The sequence below is a fragment of the Stegastes partitus genome, unplaced genomic scaffold (assembly GCF_000690725.1).
Source record: "Stegastes partitus isolate 25-593 unplaced genomic scaffold, Stegastes_partitus-1.0.2 Scaffold728, whole genome shotgun sequence".
Classification (NCBI taxonomy): domain Eukaryota; kingdom Metazoa; phylum Chordata; class Actinopteri; family Pomacentridae; genus Stegastes; species Stegastes partitus.
This window is the reverse complement of record NW_007578459.1, coordinates 162,463-180,127: the sequence shown is the minus strand read 5'-3', so window position 1 is coordinate 180,127 and position 17,665 is coordinate 162,463. Positions and strand designations below refer to the sequence as shown.

General features: G+C 40.1%; 1 protein-coding gene across 2 annotated transcripts in view; it reads left to right on the top strand.

Moving 5' to 3' along the window:
* Nucleotides 1-270: 270 nt before the first annotated feature.
* cenpp (centromere protein P) overlaps nucleotides 271-17,665 on the top strand; it is a 137,343-nt gene continuing 119,948 nt past the window's right edge. The window contains exons 1-6 of one of the 2 annotated variants that reach the window (XM_008291268.1): nucleotides 271-315; nucleotides 1,790-1,946; nucleotides 2,047-2,201; nucleotides 2,627-2,715; nucleotides 6,514-6,602; nucleotides 14,965-15,061. In XM_008291268.1, the coding sequence (XP_008289490.1) occupies nucleotides 1,801-1,946; nucleotides 2,047-2,201; nucleotides 2,627-2,715; nucleotides 6,514-6,602; nucleotides 14,965-15,061 (576 nt within the window). In that variant the 5' untranslated portion in view covers nucleotides 271-315; nucleotides 1,790-1,800. Of the gene's footprint in view, nucleotides 316-348; nucleotides 428-1,789; nucleotides 1,947-2,046; nucleotides 2,202-2,626; nucleotides 2,716-6,513; nucleotides 6,603-14,964; nucleotides 15,062-17,665 lie in introns of those variants that run through there. The other variant, XM_008291267.1, reaches the window with a different exon arrangement.

The window sequence follows — 17,665 nt, the reverse complement described above, 5'->3', positions numbered from 1 at the left end:
TTAGCTTGATTAGCTAGTCATCGCTACATTAGCGAAAGCTGCTACTTCCTTCGACTGCCTTCGCGAAGGGGGGTGTCACTGATTGGGCTTCAGTTAACTTTTAAAGAAATGCTTATTTTTTAACAAAAAGTTTTTTACAAGGTGCTTTAAAACTACATTTATATTGAAATTTGCTGTGTTTGTGTGTACAGAGGGACATTTTCAGTTGGAATCACCTTCACAGAATTAGTTGTCCCCCCCTCCGACTCCTGAAAAGTGGTAGAGTCCAGAGGCGGGAGGCTCCGAACTGTTTTTGGTTAAACGGACATTAAAAAGGTTCAAGAAACGTTTATTTTATCGGCAAAAAACACGCCTTTAAATCTATGAACTCTTGATTATAAAGCAACGTTGGTTCAAATAAGTTGACATTATAACGATAACGAACACGGTAAGTCAACTTTTCACGTCAGTTTACCGACTTGTTTTGCTAGTTCTAGTTAGTTTGTTTTTAGCTTGTTGGTTGTTAATGTTGTAAATAAAATGAAGCGAAGTTTGACAGCGACTTTATTTAATAATTTAGACAGTTAGCGACTCTTTAAGTGCATTTTTACTTAAAACAGTGGGAGAAAACGGTATAAATCCAATGCTGGATGATTCCATGTTCATTTTTTACTGTCAGAAAGTCAGTTTCTCGTCACGTTTCTTCAGGTTTTGTCGTTTTTTCTTTTTCTCACAGTTCATCATTAAAGCAGCATTTTAGTGTTAAAGCTCCTAATATGGTGAAAATCCAGTTGTCTTGTGTTTAGTTTGTCTTAACAACTTGGAGTGACGAAAAAAGGAAGAAGCTGTGGCTTACTAACATCCAGTCAGCCTCCCAGTTTTACTGCCAGTCAAGAATCTGAGGAAGCAACAGTGTCTACAAGTCTTTACTACAAAGCAGGATTTGAGTTTTATGGAGGTAACTTAAGGTTGAACTCGGTTGAATTCACTTGTTGCCAGGGTCCATCGCCATGGTAACGGATGCTGATGCTGTGTAGCAGGTTGTCTTCCAGATAACAGATCAACATGGAATAGAAAACCTCCTGATGCTGGAGGTTTTAGAGCAATTTCAAAGTCACTTGATTGCTCTATGAGGCCTTTTTGTGCTGAAATTCTAATTCTTTAACAGACTGATGAAGCACTTTTACTTGCTCCTAAAACCGTTTAATACTGCCTGAGTTGCAACTGAAAGATGAAAGATGTTTTACACAGTGTAAGAAAATCACATTGACATGAAATTGCTGAATTTATTCTCCACATCAGCGTAAAAAAAAAAAGTTTTAATACTTTGTTTATTCTTTACATCGTTTGTCTCTTTTTGTGAGCAGCATGAACGAACTACAGCTGTACTTTTGTTATACAATCATGTGTTGGATTAAGATAAATTAGCTGACGTTTGATTAAGAAACCTAGATTGAAGCAATTTGTACAAAATTAAAACATTTTTGCGATCATGTCATACATGAGGCAGCCTAATAACTCACAGTTGTTTTTCTTTTTTAAAGCTTCATGCCTGCGCTGCTTTAGGCCTGTATTGTAGTTTTCAATTCCTCATGATTATAGTTGAGAAATATGCAGCTGTAAACCTGTTCATGTTTGAGCTTCTGGTTCCTGTGGAGTATATGAGAAAAATTATCCACTGTAAAATAGATTTAGATGTGATGTGATGTATCATTACTGAGGGAGCTAACACAGCGTGCAGCCTGAACCGTCTAGTGTATGTTGACCAGTGGGCATCACTACCTACTCCAACTGTCTGCCTGAATTAAAGTATTAAAGAAGATGAGTGTGGAGAACATGGAGGAGGTTGAGGTGCTGGAGGCCCAGATCGAGCTTCTCCAGGCGGAAGTGGAAGCGTTGCAGCGACAGCAGCAGGACAACCAGAAGGACATGACGTTCCAGTTCAGAGGACAAATGCACGACGCTGTGTGAGTTTAATACTTATTCTACATTTTTAAAATCGCTCTCATGTCGGCTTTAACATTCCAGCTGCTTGAAGCTTCCGTGTTAAAATCTTTGTCTCCGCAGGGCGTCTGTATGTGGACTTGGACCAGGAGGAGGGAAGGAGCGAGTTCTGTCCAGGCTGAAGGAGGAGGTGGAGGAGATGGAGGAGGATCTGAGGCAGCAGACGCAGATGAACGGCATCAGTCTGACCAGCTGCACCGCCAAGACTCTGCAAAGCAGTAAGTTGTCTCAATCCACAGCCTTTGCATCGTTCAGACATTTTAAAAATTAAATGATTATTAACCTTCTGAACCCCAAAACCCCCCAGTAGGTTTGAAAGGCTTGTTGCTTTTACAAAAAAAAGTTATGTTATGCCTCCATTTCATTCATATCTGTTCTTCACGCTGTTAGTTGACTCCACTGATCAACGGCTGACAGAGGGCGCTAAAAAATGTCACAATATGTCAACAAAGGCGGAAATAAGAAGAAGACTGCCAGCATGTGTGCATGAATGTAAAGAATGTTTCAAATACCTTCTGAATGTGAGCTTTACCAGGGGTGTATTAAGGAAGAAAATGCATTTGACACATTGAGCTTGAGGTACCACAAAGTGTTTTGGTGCATCGATGCTGCATCTAAACACAGCTTTTGTTTTGTCTGCTAGGTGGCAGGAAGGTGGTGCAGCAGCTCTGTGTGTCCGGCCGCTGCTCTGAACTGGACTTCCAGGTGGAGTTCAAGCTCTCTGAGCTCACGGTGAGCCATTTTATTCTCTCGTTATCTGTTTCTCTTCATTCTTTCTTCTGGATTTCAGAGTTTTCCAGACTGACAAACTGTTCAACTAGTTTGAGTTCTTCTTGTTCTTTTCAATCAGTAAACATCTGTGTCTGTGTCGTCGCTCTCATCTGATATCAGCTTGGCTCTTTCTCATAATATGTGATGTCTGCTGTTCCGTTTTCCCTCTGAGCTCCAAGCAGTTATATGGAGATGTTCTGCTCCATCACAATTTTTTCTAGCTGTGAATTCATTGTTCACCACAAAATAAAGTCCTGTACGTCTGTATAAACAGCACCGGCATCACTAGAGGAAGAAAAAATAGTCAGAAATTCTGTGTAGAATGACTCAAATCATAAAAAAAGAAGTGTTCCTCTCTGCTCAGTGTAAATGCTGCCTGCAGTTCAGCCTGAAAGCCCTTAAATTTTAGCCACGTGTTGATCACAGCTGAGCCAGTGATGACTTCTTGGTTGTGCGAGGAACTCATGATTTTTTAAAATTTTCTCACAATCTGGTTTGAGCAAATAGTTTATTTCTGACGAATGTTTGAATGTGACAAACACATTTAAGTTCTTTGAAAAGCTGCAACCAAATCAGTTTTACATTCATCTAGGTGTCACAATCTAAACACTAAATCTGTTTTTTGTTTATTCGTGTTTTTCTGTGACCAACTGTGAGCATCACTATCATAGTTTCATTAGTTTAATGTCTATGATAGAGTCATAGATACAGTTATTGGTTCCCTCAGTGTGTTTCTGCTTTCTGATAATTCAGAAGAAAACCTAAAAAGTGCATTCTGGGTAAACTTTCCAGGCTCATATCAGCATGTGTGATGATGGTTGGTCAGAACAAGTTCTAGACAATGAAAGGATCACTTTACCTCCAGTAGATACCAGGATCATCTTCTAAAAATGATTCACTCTGTGGAAACTAATATTCTATGAGAGGCAGAGCTTGAATCTGTTTTTCTGCCATAAAAAAAATAATGAAAATCATGTGTCTACCTCCTATACTTATAAAGTTATAATGAAAAAACATTAAAACGTGTAAAAATTGGAGCCATAGCTGCACTTCAAGGGCCTGTAACTCTGAAAATACACATAGAATAAATGTAAAACTTTACATAACTTCAATAAACACACTAAAGTTACTGTAGATAAAAAAATCACCTGGATGCTCCTAAAGGATTAAAGTGTTTGTGGACTGACCAGCAGAGGGCGACAAAGCGCCACGTTCAAAGGTTCCTGTACAGTTTTGGTTAAAGCAGCTTCATCAGCAAACTGTGATAACGTTGAATCATCCGGTCAGATCAGAACAAACAGCAGCATTAAGTCACATCTGTGCTGCTGACAGCTGCAACCATTGAGGTTTGTACGTGATCCTTTTATTGTTTACGCCCAACAAATGTGACAGAAGTTTCCTACAAGTAGAGCAGGAGATCAACCTGGACATCTGAGGAAATGGTGTATCAACTCTGGTGCTGATTTCACGCCTGATTCATTCAGTTTTTCTCTGTGCCTTACTTTGGTACATGACAACATGGTTTTCTGCTTTTCTTTTTGTTAGCTTTCAAGTTATGTTGTCTTTAAAAATCACCAAAACAAACCAAATTACCAGAGCTGGAAACTGTAAAAACATAAAAACGTGTCTTTTGGATGATCCTTGAACTGCTCGTGCCATCTGTGGTTCTTTTGGGGAAAATTAACCAAATCTAACCTTTAACTGGTAATAATTCAGCGAAATTGCTTCATTCTACATGTGTCATTTAAAAATAAACTGCACTAATCGGATTATGTTCAAATGTAATATTCTGAGCTCGTGATGCAACTGAGAAGCCACGACTGAAAAACTGAGACTTTTTGGCTGCAGCTAATTAAAAATGAAAGCAGTTAAATATTTACAGTATGCAGAGCCGCTATTGGTTTTTCCAGTGTTGACAGTTGTAGAAATGTTGGACGTGTTGATCATTAATTGTTTTCTTTCTTCAGATGTTTGTCATTCTGCACCAAAGACATTCCTGAGCTCTCTCTCCTTCTTCATGGTTGGTCTGTTTCCATAGAAGACTTTCTATTACAGTGAAAAATGTGACAGGAACAGAAAAAAAACACCCAAAACTGCTGATTTAAGAGGGTTAGACACAAGCAGCTGACTGTAGTGGGTTCCTAAATGAAATGAAGTCCGTCTAAAGCTGGTGAAATAATGAAAATCAGGTTTTTGAAGATTGTGAATCTGATCAAATATTAACGCAGACCTTCATTTCTGTGGTTTGCTGGATGATGCATTTTGATCTGGACCAGAGAAGGTTCAGCATCAGGTCCAACCTCCAGGCTGGATAGAAGGAGATGCTGACCTGTCAGACTTAACGAGTCCAACTCTGTAGAGGTAAAGTTAACAGTGGACGTAACGTTATCGTGGGAGATTGTGCGTTATTGTGATCCCCCCAGCCCGCCTCATGTCGGTCCAGCAGTCTTCTGGTTTTAATCGAGCCTGGACGGACCTCCAGAGCAGCTGGTTTCGTTGAATCACGCCTTCGGCCTGGCTCACGAAGCACCATTAAAACGTTCTGAACTGGAGTTTTGACTTGTTTTGATTAAGACATGTGCAATTTGGAGCGAGTCACTCTGTAAACACACACTCTCCTCCTTCCCTTTATTACAGTGTGATTATTACTGACTTTTATATTGCAACACAATGCGAGCGAGTACAACTCGTTTTCTGTGTTGTAACCCGTTCAGAGCCAATCTAGAATATGATTTATGTGTTTTTCCTCAAATATGGAACAGCTGTCATTCAGGGAATGTGGTTATCTTTCTGTGTGTTTAGCCTAGCTTAGCATTCGGCCTGGAATCAGCTAGCACGGCTCAACTATGTGGGGAAAATATTGGATTTGTGATGTAGTTTTGTTGGGCCGCAGTTAAATATTGAGCCTGTAAACGATTAAAAACATGTGAAACACGGTTGAAAGTGAGATTCTCTAACATGGAGGATGAGCTTTATTTGGTAAATGACAATTTTACCTCCAAACTCCAAATAGTTTTCTGCTGCTGTCACGTTTTTCCTCACTGTTGGCTTATTTTTTACTGCAATATAAAGTCCTGCAGCTCTATGGAAACAGAACAACATGAAGGAAGGAGAATTTAAAATATCTTACAGAACGAAAAAAAAAAAAGAAAGAAAAGAAACGTTGAATTTCTTTCTTTTTCTTTTTCTTTTTTGAACTGAAAAACGTGGAATCAACACGTCCAACATTTTTGTCCACAGTTGTTTCCAACACTGAAAAAATATGGAGGCTCTACATATTATAGATGTTCAAATATTTGCATTTTAAATGAGTTTTCATGCCCGTCGCCTCTCTGTTCTGTGTGAACGCTGCCTGCAGTTTAGTCAAACAGTCGCTGAGTCACTGGTTGCTCATCTTTTTTATTTTTTACAGATTCCGTTTTGTGCAAACTGTTTAGTTTAAGACAATTATTAAATGAGAAAAATGCAGCATAAAGAGGTTTTTGTTGAAGAATCACACTTTTAAGTTTAGAGTAGATATTGCAAATTTCCCAGACGGAGCAGCATGTGACGGATGATGAGTTCAAAGACTGTTGAAAAGTAGAAATTTTCTGTTTATACAGTTTCCAGCTCTGATAAATGCTTTTAAAGCTAACATTGCTGTCAGCCTGATGGGTTTTGAGGATTAGAGGGTTGAAGCAGAGCAACACAGAGTTCAGTAACACTAATATGACTGGAAATAAACGAGCTCGAGTCATTGATGGTGTGTTTGTCCTGCAGACGGATCAGAGGTCGCAGAGGACCATCAGTGATCTGAACGTGGTGCTGGACTCCAGCGACCTGCAGAACTTCAGCAGCTTCGTGTCCAGGTAGGAGCTGCAGGTTGACGCTCTGCTCACCTGAACAAACAAAACCAAAAAAACATCTGTTTCTGTTCGAGGTGTGCAGATTTAATCTGTTCTTCAACACTAAACCTTTAAAGATTGATCCTTCTGAAGGCGTTGGTAGTCTTATCATGATTAGAGTTTACCTTGTTCTGGTTAACAACACACCTTAAACAGCTTCTGAGCAGACTCAAACGAAGGCATCGAGAAAAACTGTTCGTCATAGAAAGGGAGTGAAGAACTGAGCTGGGAAACCGGTGAATTCTGATTTAAGAGGGTGTTTATTTTACCCCCAACAAATAACAAACTTAGATTTACAAGAATGATCGCTGAGGTTCTGGGCCCACAAAAGAGATGAAATGAACAAAATGAATCCAAAGCTCTGATGATTTAGAAAACCAACTGTACTGAGCAAAACTCAGCCACGGACCGACAAACTGAGAACAGAAGGGGACATCCAGAGCTTAACAAATGTATTAGACCACTGTCCAGTGTCGGGTTTATGCTCTAAATTAACAGCATTGGTAATTACCTAAATCATTCCTTATGTATCTGTTTACGGTTAATACACCAGTATGGGGAAGATCTTTAACAGAAATTATATTTTTAATGCTAAAATATAATTATTGTTGGTATCCATGAATGTTCAAATTGACTGTTTTATAAAAAAAAATCAGAAAAAATACTAAATCACATTATGATTTCTTGATTAAAATGTTAAATTCTAGTTATTTATTTGCATTCCTGAACAGAAAAATTAGTTTTAGTGGTTGAATGTTAATTCATTTCTCAGAGAAGCCCAGTGGCTCAGATTTGGGTATAAAAAGGTGAATTCAGTTTGAAATTCCTCAGTTAAACACTGCATATACTGATCAAACCACATACACAACACAACGTTTTATGTCACAAATCAGGATAACAGTGTATTATCTGACTGAACAATCCCACAGATTGGCTACGTTCACACTGCAGGACTTGATGCCACATTCAGAATTTTTTGTGAAATCCGATTTTTTGCGAGTTCGTTCACATTTCCAATTAAATGCGACTTGTATGTGATCTGCTGTGTGAACATCCATCCATCCATCCATTCATCCATCCATCCATACATACATACATACATACATACATACATCCATCCATACATACATACATAGATACATCCATCCATCCATACATACATACATACATACATACATACATACATACATACATACATACGTACATACATACGTACATACATACATACATCCATCCATACATCCATCCCTTAATCCTCGCTCGGGTCGTGGGGAGCTGGAGTCTATCCCAGCTGACTCAGGGTGAAGGCAGGTTCACCTGGACAGGCAACCAGTCTATAACAGGGCTACACTTACAGACAGACAACCAAGCACACTCACATTCACACCTACGGACAATTTAGAATCACCAATTAACCTCAACATATTGTTGGACTGTGGGAGGAAGCCGGAGAACCCGGAGAGAACCCACACTGCACGGGGAGAACATGGAAAGTCCACACAGAGAGATCCCGGTTTGTTGTCCAAACTTACCAGCGTCTTCTGTGGTTGTGCGGCTGCCGTCACATATGGGCAAGACATAAAAACTAGTTAAAACATGGAGATAACAGCACAAGTATTCCTGTAGGACATTTATAGAGGCGCACTCAGTTGTGCACTTCAAGAGTGACAGAAATATTCATGTAGTGGATGAAAAATGAAGAGAAGTTTAAACCCAAACTCCTGCTCAGTGGGTCGTTTATTCATCGTCTGTTTGCTTCCACAACTTGAATGTTTTTATTATTGCTGTCAGCGTGAGGATGTCTGTTTAGCAGAACTCGAGTGTTTATTAAAGCCGATGAAGAGCTCCAACTTCTCGCTCACATGTTCTCAATCTGCCTCAAAGCTCTTCTCGTGTTGTACCTGCTCGAGCGCAGGTGTGACTTATTACTGCCTCCGTTATAGTTGGATTCCATCGGTGTGCGCTGGCGTACTGGCTCGCCTACCTGTGGATGGAGCGCCGCCACCATCAATATGAGTTACACCTGCTCTTTTCCTGCCGTGGCTCCTCTGAACTATGTATTCCTTCGCTGCCAGGTGCTTTTTTTTTTTACACAGCGGGAGAAAATGTTATCCGAGCCAGTGGGTTGCAAATGATATTTCAACACAGAAGTTCAGTTTTGACCTTTGAAACAGTTTCTGAGTGTTTCTGCACATTTCCGATCGTTTTTCACTGCAGTATGAAGTCCTGCAGCTCCTATGGAAACAGCACAACTACAGCTAGGTTGAAAGAGAACTCAGAAATGTCTTTATTTGTAGATATTTTACATTTTTATTTGTTTCCATACTCTCTGCTCTGTGTGAACACTGCCTGCAGTTCAGCCCAAAAGCTCCATGAATTTTTGTTGCGTCACCGTTGGTCACAACTGAGTCACTGATGGCTCCGTAGCTGCGATGATGAGCGCAGAATTTTATGTGTTTGGCAGAATCTGGCTCGAGTGCACGCTTTATTTTTGGCGAATTTTTAAATGAGACGTGTAGCATAAAGTAATTTTCTTCAGATTTGGTTCATTTTCCTGATGGAACACACATTATTCTTTCATGGACTGTTGAAAATCAGAATTTTTACAGTTCCTGGCTAATGAATTCTGCCATTTTGGGCATTTTTTATTATTGTTTTTATTGGTTTCGGGCTTCAGAGGAATAAACCCTGAACCTTATGTTAGTTTAGCTGCTTTTTTTCACTGTCAACTAAAAGGTACAATTTAAACACATGAAGGACGTTTCAGTATCGATGATGAATGTTGCACTCAAATGTCCCACTACGCTGTTTCTTCCAGTAGCCATTGCTGGTGTCACCTCTAATTATTCCAACAGTAAGCAGATTTTATTATATTTTTTTCATATGTCGTCATGAAGCACAGCAGTCTGCTCCTGTCACATCAAACTGATGCGCCTTCGGTTGTGGAATACAGAACAAATGCGGTGCCTTTCATGTGCATAGGTGTATTTTCTGTCCCGATAAACCGCAATCTGCCAGGAAGCTTTGTCAGTGGTTCAGCAACACAGAGACAAAGTCTGATTTGCTCTACATCTGAGGCCAAACCACATCTGGATCGTGTGGCTCAGTCTGCAGAATCTGGCAAACAACAGATGGAAAAATACTGAAGATAATGATTCAACACACTGCTGCCTTGTCAGGAGTCTGTGTGTGTGAGAGAGAGAGTCGGTTTTACAGCCCAAATCGGACTGATAATCTTTAATTCAATGCGGTCTGAGCCGTTGGAGATAAATATGGACACCGGGACTGTTGTTGGTCGTATTTGTTCAGCAGATATTTCCACATCTGTCCTGCCGTCTCCCTCAAGTTCTTAACTTTGTTAGTGCTTGATGCAACACAGTCCTCCTCTGTGGCCACCCATGCTTTGGCAGCACTCGCCATCCAACACAGAATCCCTGTAGTTACACATGTAAAACTCTGAAAAGATGCTGCAGGTCACAGTTACTCAGTTAATGAGTGAGTCACTGTGAGATCTGCACGCTCAGCTGTTTCCAGGTGTCGTTTTTTGCTAGTGTGTCGATGTCGAATCTTTACACACTGAATTTTATGATCTTAAACGGGCTAAAATGTAGGTTTTTATAGTGAAAGTCTGTTTTTGTTGTGTTTTATTTGTCTCACTGTCTCACCTTTAAATAGGGTTTTATTGTACTTTGTACATCAAGTTGTTTACATCGTCATACTATGTACATTTGCACATTATTGCACACTATAAACATTTCTATTACTGTCTAGAACTTATGATTCCTTGGATTTACTCTGCCTGTCTGTCCTTGTGCTTGAAAAACTTGCTTTCTATTTAGATTAAAAATTCTGCGCTTGACACTGTTAAACGTGATGCACCAAATCACCACATCAGAGTCCTCATATGTAAGAAGAAACAACAACAACAACAAAAAAAATCGGGCAATAAAACTGATTCTGACTTGAAAACTTGGAGATGTAAAATATAATCTGTCGGAGTATGAAGATATTTACTTCTGCCATTCCTCAAGCTATTCCCTCAATGCAGTTTTCTTTGCAGAAACTGAGGAACCAATAGCGGTCCAGCTCTGTATAGCTCCGCCCCCTCTCTGCTTCCAGGTGAACCAATCAGAATGAGCAGCTGCCTCACAGTCCACCAGGTTTATTTACTCTCTACAGCTGCTTCTGCTAAACTCTAAAATGTTTGAGCAACAAATAAAACTCACCAAGTGTTCTGCTGTTGACAGCAAGAGTGAACACAAGAGTCTTCATGCACTCCCAGCATCTGATGAACTGAACACGCAGTGGATTATTGTTGTTATTGATGGTAATCTCCTGCATGTTGTGCAGCTAATGTGGCTAACATCTCCACCTGGTAGCTTCTCTCCTGCTCACTGTGCTCACATAAACTGCATTTTGTCATTTGTGTTTCTGTTGTCAGACAACAGAACGAGGATGAAATCGTGACTGAAAAGCAGCTCAGGATGTATACAGTCATGGAGGAATCAACTGTCTTAATGGTGTTCTAAACTGAAAGACACATTCATGGCACACGAGGGCTTTTATTACTTTCCTGAAAAACACGGGACCTTTAAATCTCCAGAGAAGAAGCAATTTAAACACAGCAAACTTATCATATAGTGGTTTTAATGAGAGGTGTGGATTTGGAAAGTTTAATTGGCTGCTTTGGGTTTGTCGTCCCAAAGAAGCAATAAACTGAGTTTTCATGAAAAGCTGAAGGACAGATCAAACTATAGCAGCATGTTTTTTGGTCTATTTGGCCATTTTGGATTCTCTGTCATGCTGACACGTTTTAGTTGGTGACAAAAATACACTTCTGAGTCATAACCAGCAAGAAAGTTTATTTATATCACACAGAGAGGCTCACCTTTATTCATCGGGGCTGTTGCTGCAACAACATTTTCAAACTAATTTAATTTAACATGTAATTTGGTAAAATATACATCAACATCAACCTTTCTTGGGGACCAACAGGATCAAAAATATAATATATAACATATGCTTTGGATGTTGACGTTCACTTCTTGACTTTTTTGTGTCGTAATTCTGTCTGACCAGGAAACTTATCTGCCGCCGTGTTTGTCAGTGGAGCAGAAGCTGTGGCGGTGTTTTCACGTCACGTCTATCAAGAGATGTGTTCGTTTCAGGGTTGTTTCTGTAAATCTGCTTCCATGAGCAGGTAAAGCTCTTTGTGGCGATACAATGGATGGACTCTCATAAAATGTCTAAATTACATTCATGGGTAACAGAAGATGTTTAACTGACTTGAGGAGGGACTTTCATGATGCCATCTTCTCCAGATACCTGCATGTCAGAGTCCTTCCCTCAGAAATCAGACATCCAGCGTCACTCTGCCGTTTCATAAACCTAAAATACAAGTTGTTGTGACCACAGAGCAAAACTAGTTCAATTAAACTGTCCAGAATACATGCAGACGTCCTGTAAGAGTGGCCTTGTATTTAAAGCAGCAGCTGTGTTGAAAACAAACCTGCCTTTGAGCTCCAGAGCTGATGGATCTCTGCTGTCCTGCCCTCAGCTCATTTCACACCGTCGGCCTGGATCGGAGTTCGCTCAGCTGCAGCTGGGAGTCGGACTGGTTCAGGGATGACAACAGCAACTCTGTGTGTTAATGGCAGAGATTCAGAACCAAGCTTGACATAATCCAGTCCGCCTCGAGTCCTTTAACCTCCTCCCACAATGCACTGCAGCAGCAGCAGCGACTCCCCAACACTTGCTGACTGTTGGGTTACGAGGCTTTTCAGCTGTTCCACTAATAAACGGTTGGATAGAAACGAGACTACATTACATCTGCACGATGCTGTGTCATTTAAAAAAGGAGCTTTTGTGTGTAAATGATGTGTGCCCTCGGGATTGTTTTCTTATTTATTTTTTCTGCCAATTGCAGAATATAAAATAGTGATTTCATTGTGGCTCATAAATGCTGCATGTTAAACAGTTATTTCCACGGCGCTGCACTGCAGTGCCAATAAAGTATTCGTTTTATGATAAAGACATCATCTGATGAAACAAACAAACTGTACTGAGATTTAAAACGAGTGAAGTTCTGTATGTTTACTGACACACAATAGTGTGTTTATTCTGACGGCTGTTAGGATTTGATTTACGACATCATTTTTACAATGAAATGAAAGTCTGTCATGTCCTCAGAATGTTTCTTTCAGTGTTTCAGCTCCAAACAACATAAAGACAGCTGATTCCTCCAAGACTGTATAAATCCTGGTTTTATCCTTTAGACGTAGCTAAGCTGCTGCTGGCCCCGCCCCCTTCAGGAAGAAGACTCTCTCTGATTGACAGATGAATGAATGTGGAAGAGCAGATCTTTGTATCTTCTTTGTCTCTGAGGATCATTTGACATGAAATATCTGAATTCTCAGCTCAGACGTTGGTTTTAACTCCTGTCTTTAGTGAGTTTGTCAGACGATGTTATAAATTCTGTAGCTTAACTACAGCTTGGAAATAAAGTGAGTGTGTTTGAGCTGCGTTTCAGTCACGATTTCATCCTCGTTCTGTTGTCTGACAACAGAAGCAGAAATGAGAGGAGCTTTACTGTCTAATCAGCTGTAATAAAATGGAGTTTATGAGCACAGAGAGCAGGAGAGAAGCTAACAGATGGAGATGTTAGCCACATTACCTGCACAACATGCTAACGCCAAGAACTCTCCTATTGTTGTGAGGACATTACCATCAATAACAACAATAATCCACTGCGTGTTCAGTTCAGCATGAAGACTCTTATGTTCACTCTTGCAGCCAACAGCAGAACATTTGGTGAGTTTTATTTGTTGGTCAGGCATTTTAGAGTTTAGCAGAAGCAGCTGTAGAGAGTAAATAAACCTGATGGACTGTGAGGCAGCTGCTCATTCTGATTGGTTCACCTGGAAGCAGAGAGGGAGCGGGGTTAAACAGATATTATTGGTTCCTCACGTTGTATGTAGAACCTGAATAAACTTCTGATTGGTTGTACAGCTGGGAGGAGATGTAGCTGAGGGATGATTAAGTATGATCTTAACATATTTGTATACTGACAGCTTTTATTTTACACCTCCAAGTGTTTAAGACAAACAAAACCCAGTATAAATAGATTTTGAACCATATGGGACCTTTCAGGAACCAGTAGAACCAGATAATGCAGATAAAATATCGAACGAGGCGTTGGTCTGTCTCCCTCGCTCTGTTCTTGGTAGCGCTCCATCATATAGCAGCGAGCTGCCATGTTTCCATCAGCTCTGTGTGGAATAACAGTCATCTGGAAATTCAACCCGGCTGCCGTCTAGCCCTGGGCCCCCACGGAAAACTCTGGAAATCCTTTAACAGAACGTCCCAGACTCTCTCAGACGGACCAAAACAAATGTCATGTGATATAGAGTATGCTGTACATAAGGAAGCTCCTTTTTCTAACTTCACTTTAATAGTTTTTGGGTGAGCAGCTCTAAAGTTGCTGGTTTGTTGTGTGAATGCTGGAGTATCTGGAGACATTAGACTTGATGGACGCATCATATTCTGGTGCATATTTAAGTTAGAATGAAATCAGTTCATTAAGACAGATTCTTCAGCCTTCTTTTTGTCCATAATGTTGTAATAATAAAACAAAAATCCTCCAAATTGACCTTTCTGAGGTAAAGGTTGACTGCCTCTGGTAATTAAGGTTTGCTTTAAAATAGTATAGAGATACAGTCCTGGAAAAAATCTAAGTGTTCTGAATATTCAGTTACCAGTTTTTAATGTTATCTTATAGTGGACATGCAGTTTATATTCATATTTATTTTTAAACTTGTGTATTTCAAAAATACCCCCCAAAAATCAGAAAAAGACAGCAGTGTTACTGGTGTATACTCTTCGATGATTGTTTTTAATTTTAAAACATTTAAAACGTTTTTACAAAAAATGTTTTGGTTTATTCAAAGCTACATATGACGATGAACATTTTAACTCCTTTACCGACTGACAATTTAATACAAATGTTACGTAAAAACAACAAAAAAAGTCAAATTTCTCTCAAAAAAATAAAATTCTTTGAGTTACATTCTAGTTTTGTGATTTCATAGATTTCTTTTTAAACATTATTCCAAAAACATGATGCAGTAAAACTTCCACTTTGATTGAAACAGAATGCATGAACTTGTGTAGAAATGTTAAAGAAATACATTACTATATATTTTTTGCATCTCATCTGTATTGGACCAGTGAAGGCTAATGGACACATGGTCTCCAGTTTGAATGAACTGGATGTTATCTGGCTGCAAACATTCGCGGCTCTTTAATAAAGTGTGTGGTTTAATTTCAGCGTGGAGGAGAGCAGGGATCTCCTGCTGTTCTTCAGGACTTTGAGGACTTTCTCAGACAGATGCGACGATCGATGCAGAACCTTCCAGCACTTCCAGGTAAGCGAACCTGCACACACTTGCTGTCCACGAAGCTCGTAGGTTCATCTGTTGCCGACACGCGATGCTGCTGTTTAAAATGAACGTGGATTTGGTCGGGTTTGGTTCGATGCAACACAGCTGGTGACGCCGTGTCATAAAGCATGTTTTTTGTGGAAGGTGAGTGTTTTTATCCAGTGAGAATACCACAAACTGTTCGCTAGGTCTTAGTGTTTTAGTCCGAAAGCATGCTGGGACATTTTAACTTTCATGGATCATCTGCATTGTCGAGGAGACCAGATGGTCAGTTGGTCACTGTGAGGGCAGACGGAGGTAAAACGGCATCTTCGGGTTGGATTTCATCTCTAACCTCTGCTGGGTTTCACCCTCATCCATCAGTGGAGGAGCTTTGTTGTTTGGTCCAGTGAGAAGTCAAAGATCAAAGTTCAGGGTTTGTGCACCAGAGTGGACCGACTGATGTCAGGTTTGTATTTCAGAATCACAGGAACATTTTATTACTTTGTTTTTTTGGGAGAAACTTGCTGTTCTATCACATTGCTCTTATGCTAGTAATCAGATCAAAAGGTAAATTCTGTGAAAGCGACTGAGGCCTCCTGAACCAAAGTATGACAATCCTTAACAGTGTTGTTCTTCTGGAGAGTTCTGGTGACGTGACAGGAATTTTGTACGATATCAGGGTAAAAAAAAAAACGACATTCCAATGTTTTGTTCCACTGACATACAGTTAAAACATCCAAGGATGTGTGATGATGATGCCTCCAAAACAAGTGCCACTTCCTGCAGAGTGAGATGTTTGTCAGCTGCTCAGACTCCGGGTGGCTAAAGACTAGAACAGAGGAGGTCAGTGCAGGAGGTGTGAGTTGGTGAGGACATGCTAAGCATCAGGGTGGGTCTCCGCTGAAGAGGTAGCAGCAACATTTCAAGTAGTACATCAAGCTGCAGGAGCAATATGGAACCGATTCTGCTGTTTACTCGGAGAATATGAAGTTTCTGCCAAGTTGGCCGCGCTGAAGGAGGATTAACCCACATTTTCCATACCGGCCCGTGTGCTCTAAACGCTTATTTTTGCTTTACTTGCATTTTCTTCAGCATTACTATGGAAAAATGTAATTCCCATTGTAGCTCTTTGGCTGTAATGTATTCCACGCTTTAATGACACACAGACAAAACATGCACTTAGAGGAGTAAACAAGTAAAAAACAAAAAAGAAAAGAAAAAGAAAAAAGGTTGCATCCCGTCCAGGAATCTGAGGCCTGTTGTTGCCGTGTGACCGCAGAAATAAGCAGCCAGTCGCTGATGACGGTCGGCTACATTCACTTACAAACCACATCGTTTATTAGCATGTGGCCGATCGCTGGCACTTCCCCAGTAAACACAGCGAGCTTTGAAAATTGAGTGTGTTCCTCCAAAGTCGAGTCTGTTTTCCCACAGCATCCCATTCGTTGTGATTAATATAAAATCTGCACCAGGAGTAGCAGCACTCATCACATCAGTGTGCTTTGTATTGCTGCTTTGGAGTCATGCTTTATTTTTTTTTAGTGATATACAAAATACAGACACAGTTTGAGGTATTAAATAGAAAAGAAATGTGAAATTATGATAAATCTGCAAATGTATTAAGAGTCTTTAAAATTGTTCTACATTAGATGTCATTTTCTGCAGATATATTTGTGTGTGTGTTTTTAAGTTTTGTGGCATCTTTATTGACCTGATGACTCAAAACATCGACTTTTTTTAAGAGCTCAGGTGAGATATGAGAGAAAATGTGCGATATTAGAAAAAAACGACCATCTGCAAGTGCATCAGAGTCGTTGCAGTGCTTCCATTTTTTAATATTTAAAGTCTGCACACAGTATTATTTACACTGATTGTGGTGTTGGAGGTCGTGCTAATTGCAACTAAAGAACTGAAAGTGAACCAAATGGTGTAAATCTCACCGTTATCAGCATCTCGAGCTGTTCTTTGGCTTGAAAACTTTAGTCCCGTAGCTTGTAGTGGACGTAGCAGGGCTTGAGCTCCAACACGGACGTATCATGTGAGTGTTTGACGTCTGTATTTTTAGTGTGTCCACACTTAGAGGTGCTTTTTTGAAAGTTTTCAGTTCTTGGAGTTTTTGTATTTTGAACCCCATCAAAACAGTATTAATGTGAAGCCATTTTAAGGGTTCAGTATCTCCAGACGTTAAACTCCCAGAGCCATGACGTGTGGCGAAGACAGTTTCCAGCAGATCCAAATGATTGGATGTTTCCAGCAAAGGACAAATTTTTATTATTGAGTCTTTGAAATTGGAAGAAAGTGGTACAGTTTCAAACAAGGCTGGCATCGGGGCCCGAGAAAGTCCCTGTAAGTGTATATATATGTGGATGTATCTATATTTCCTACTAAAATACAGTTTTTGGTCGACATTTCACCAACTGTTGAGGCCTCTAACATCAGTAGAAGTTGATGTGAGGCAAGTATAGCAAGACAATGTTCTAGTTTTTTACTATTTTGATAATAATGTTGATGTGGGCTCATTGCTAGGAGGCAGGAACTGGTGTGAATGGGGCTCTATATGTTGTACAAGCCGCTGTTGTCACATGAGGCTTATTTTGCCTCACTGGA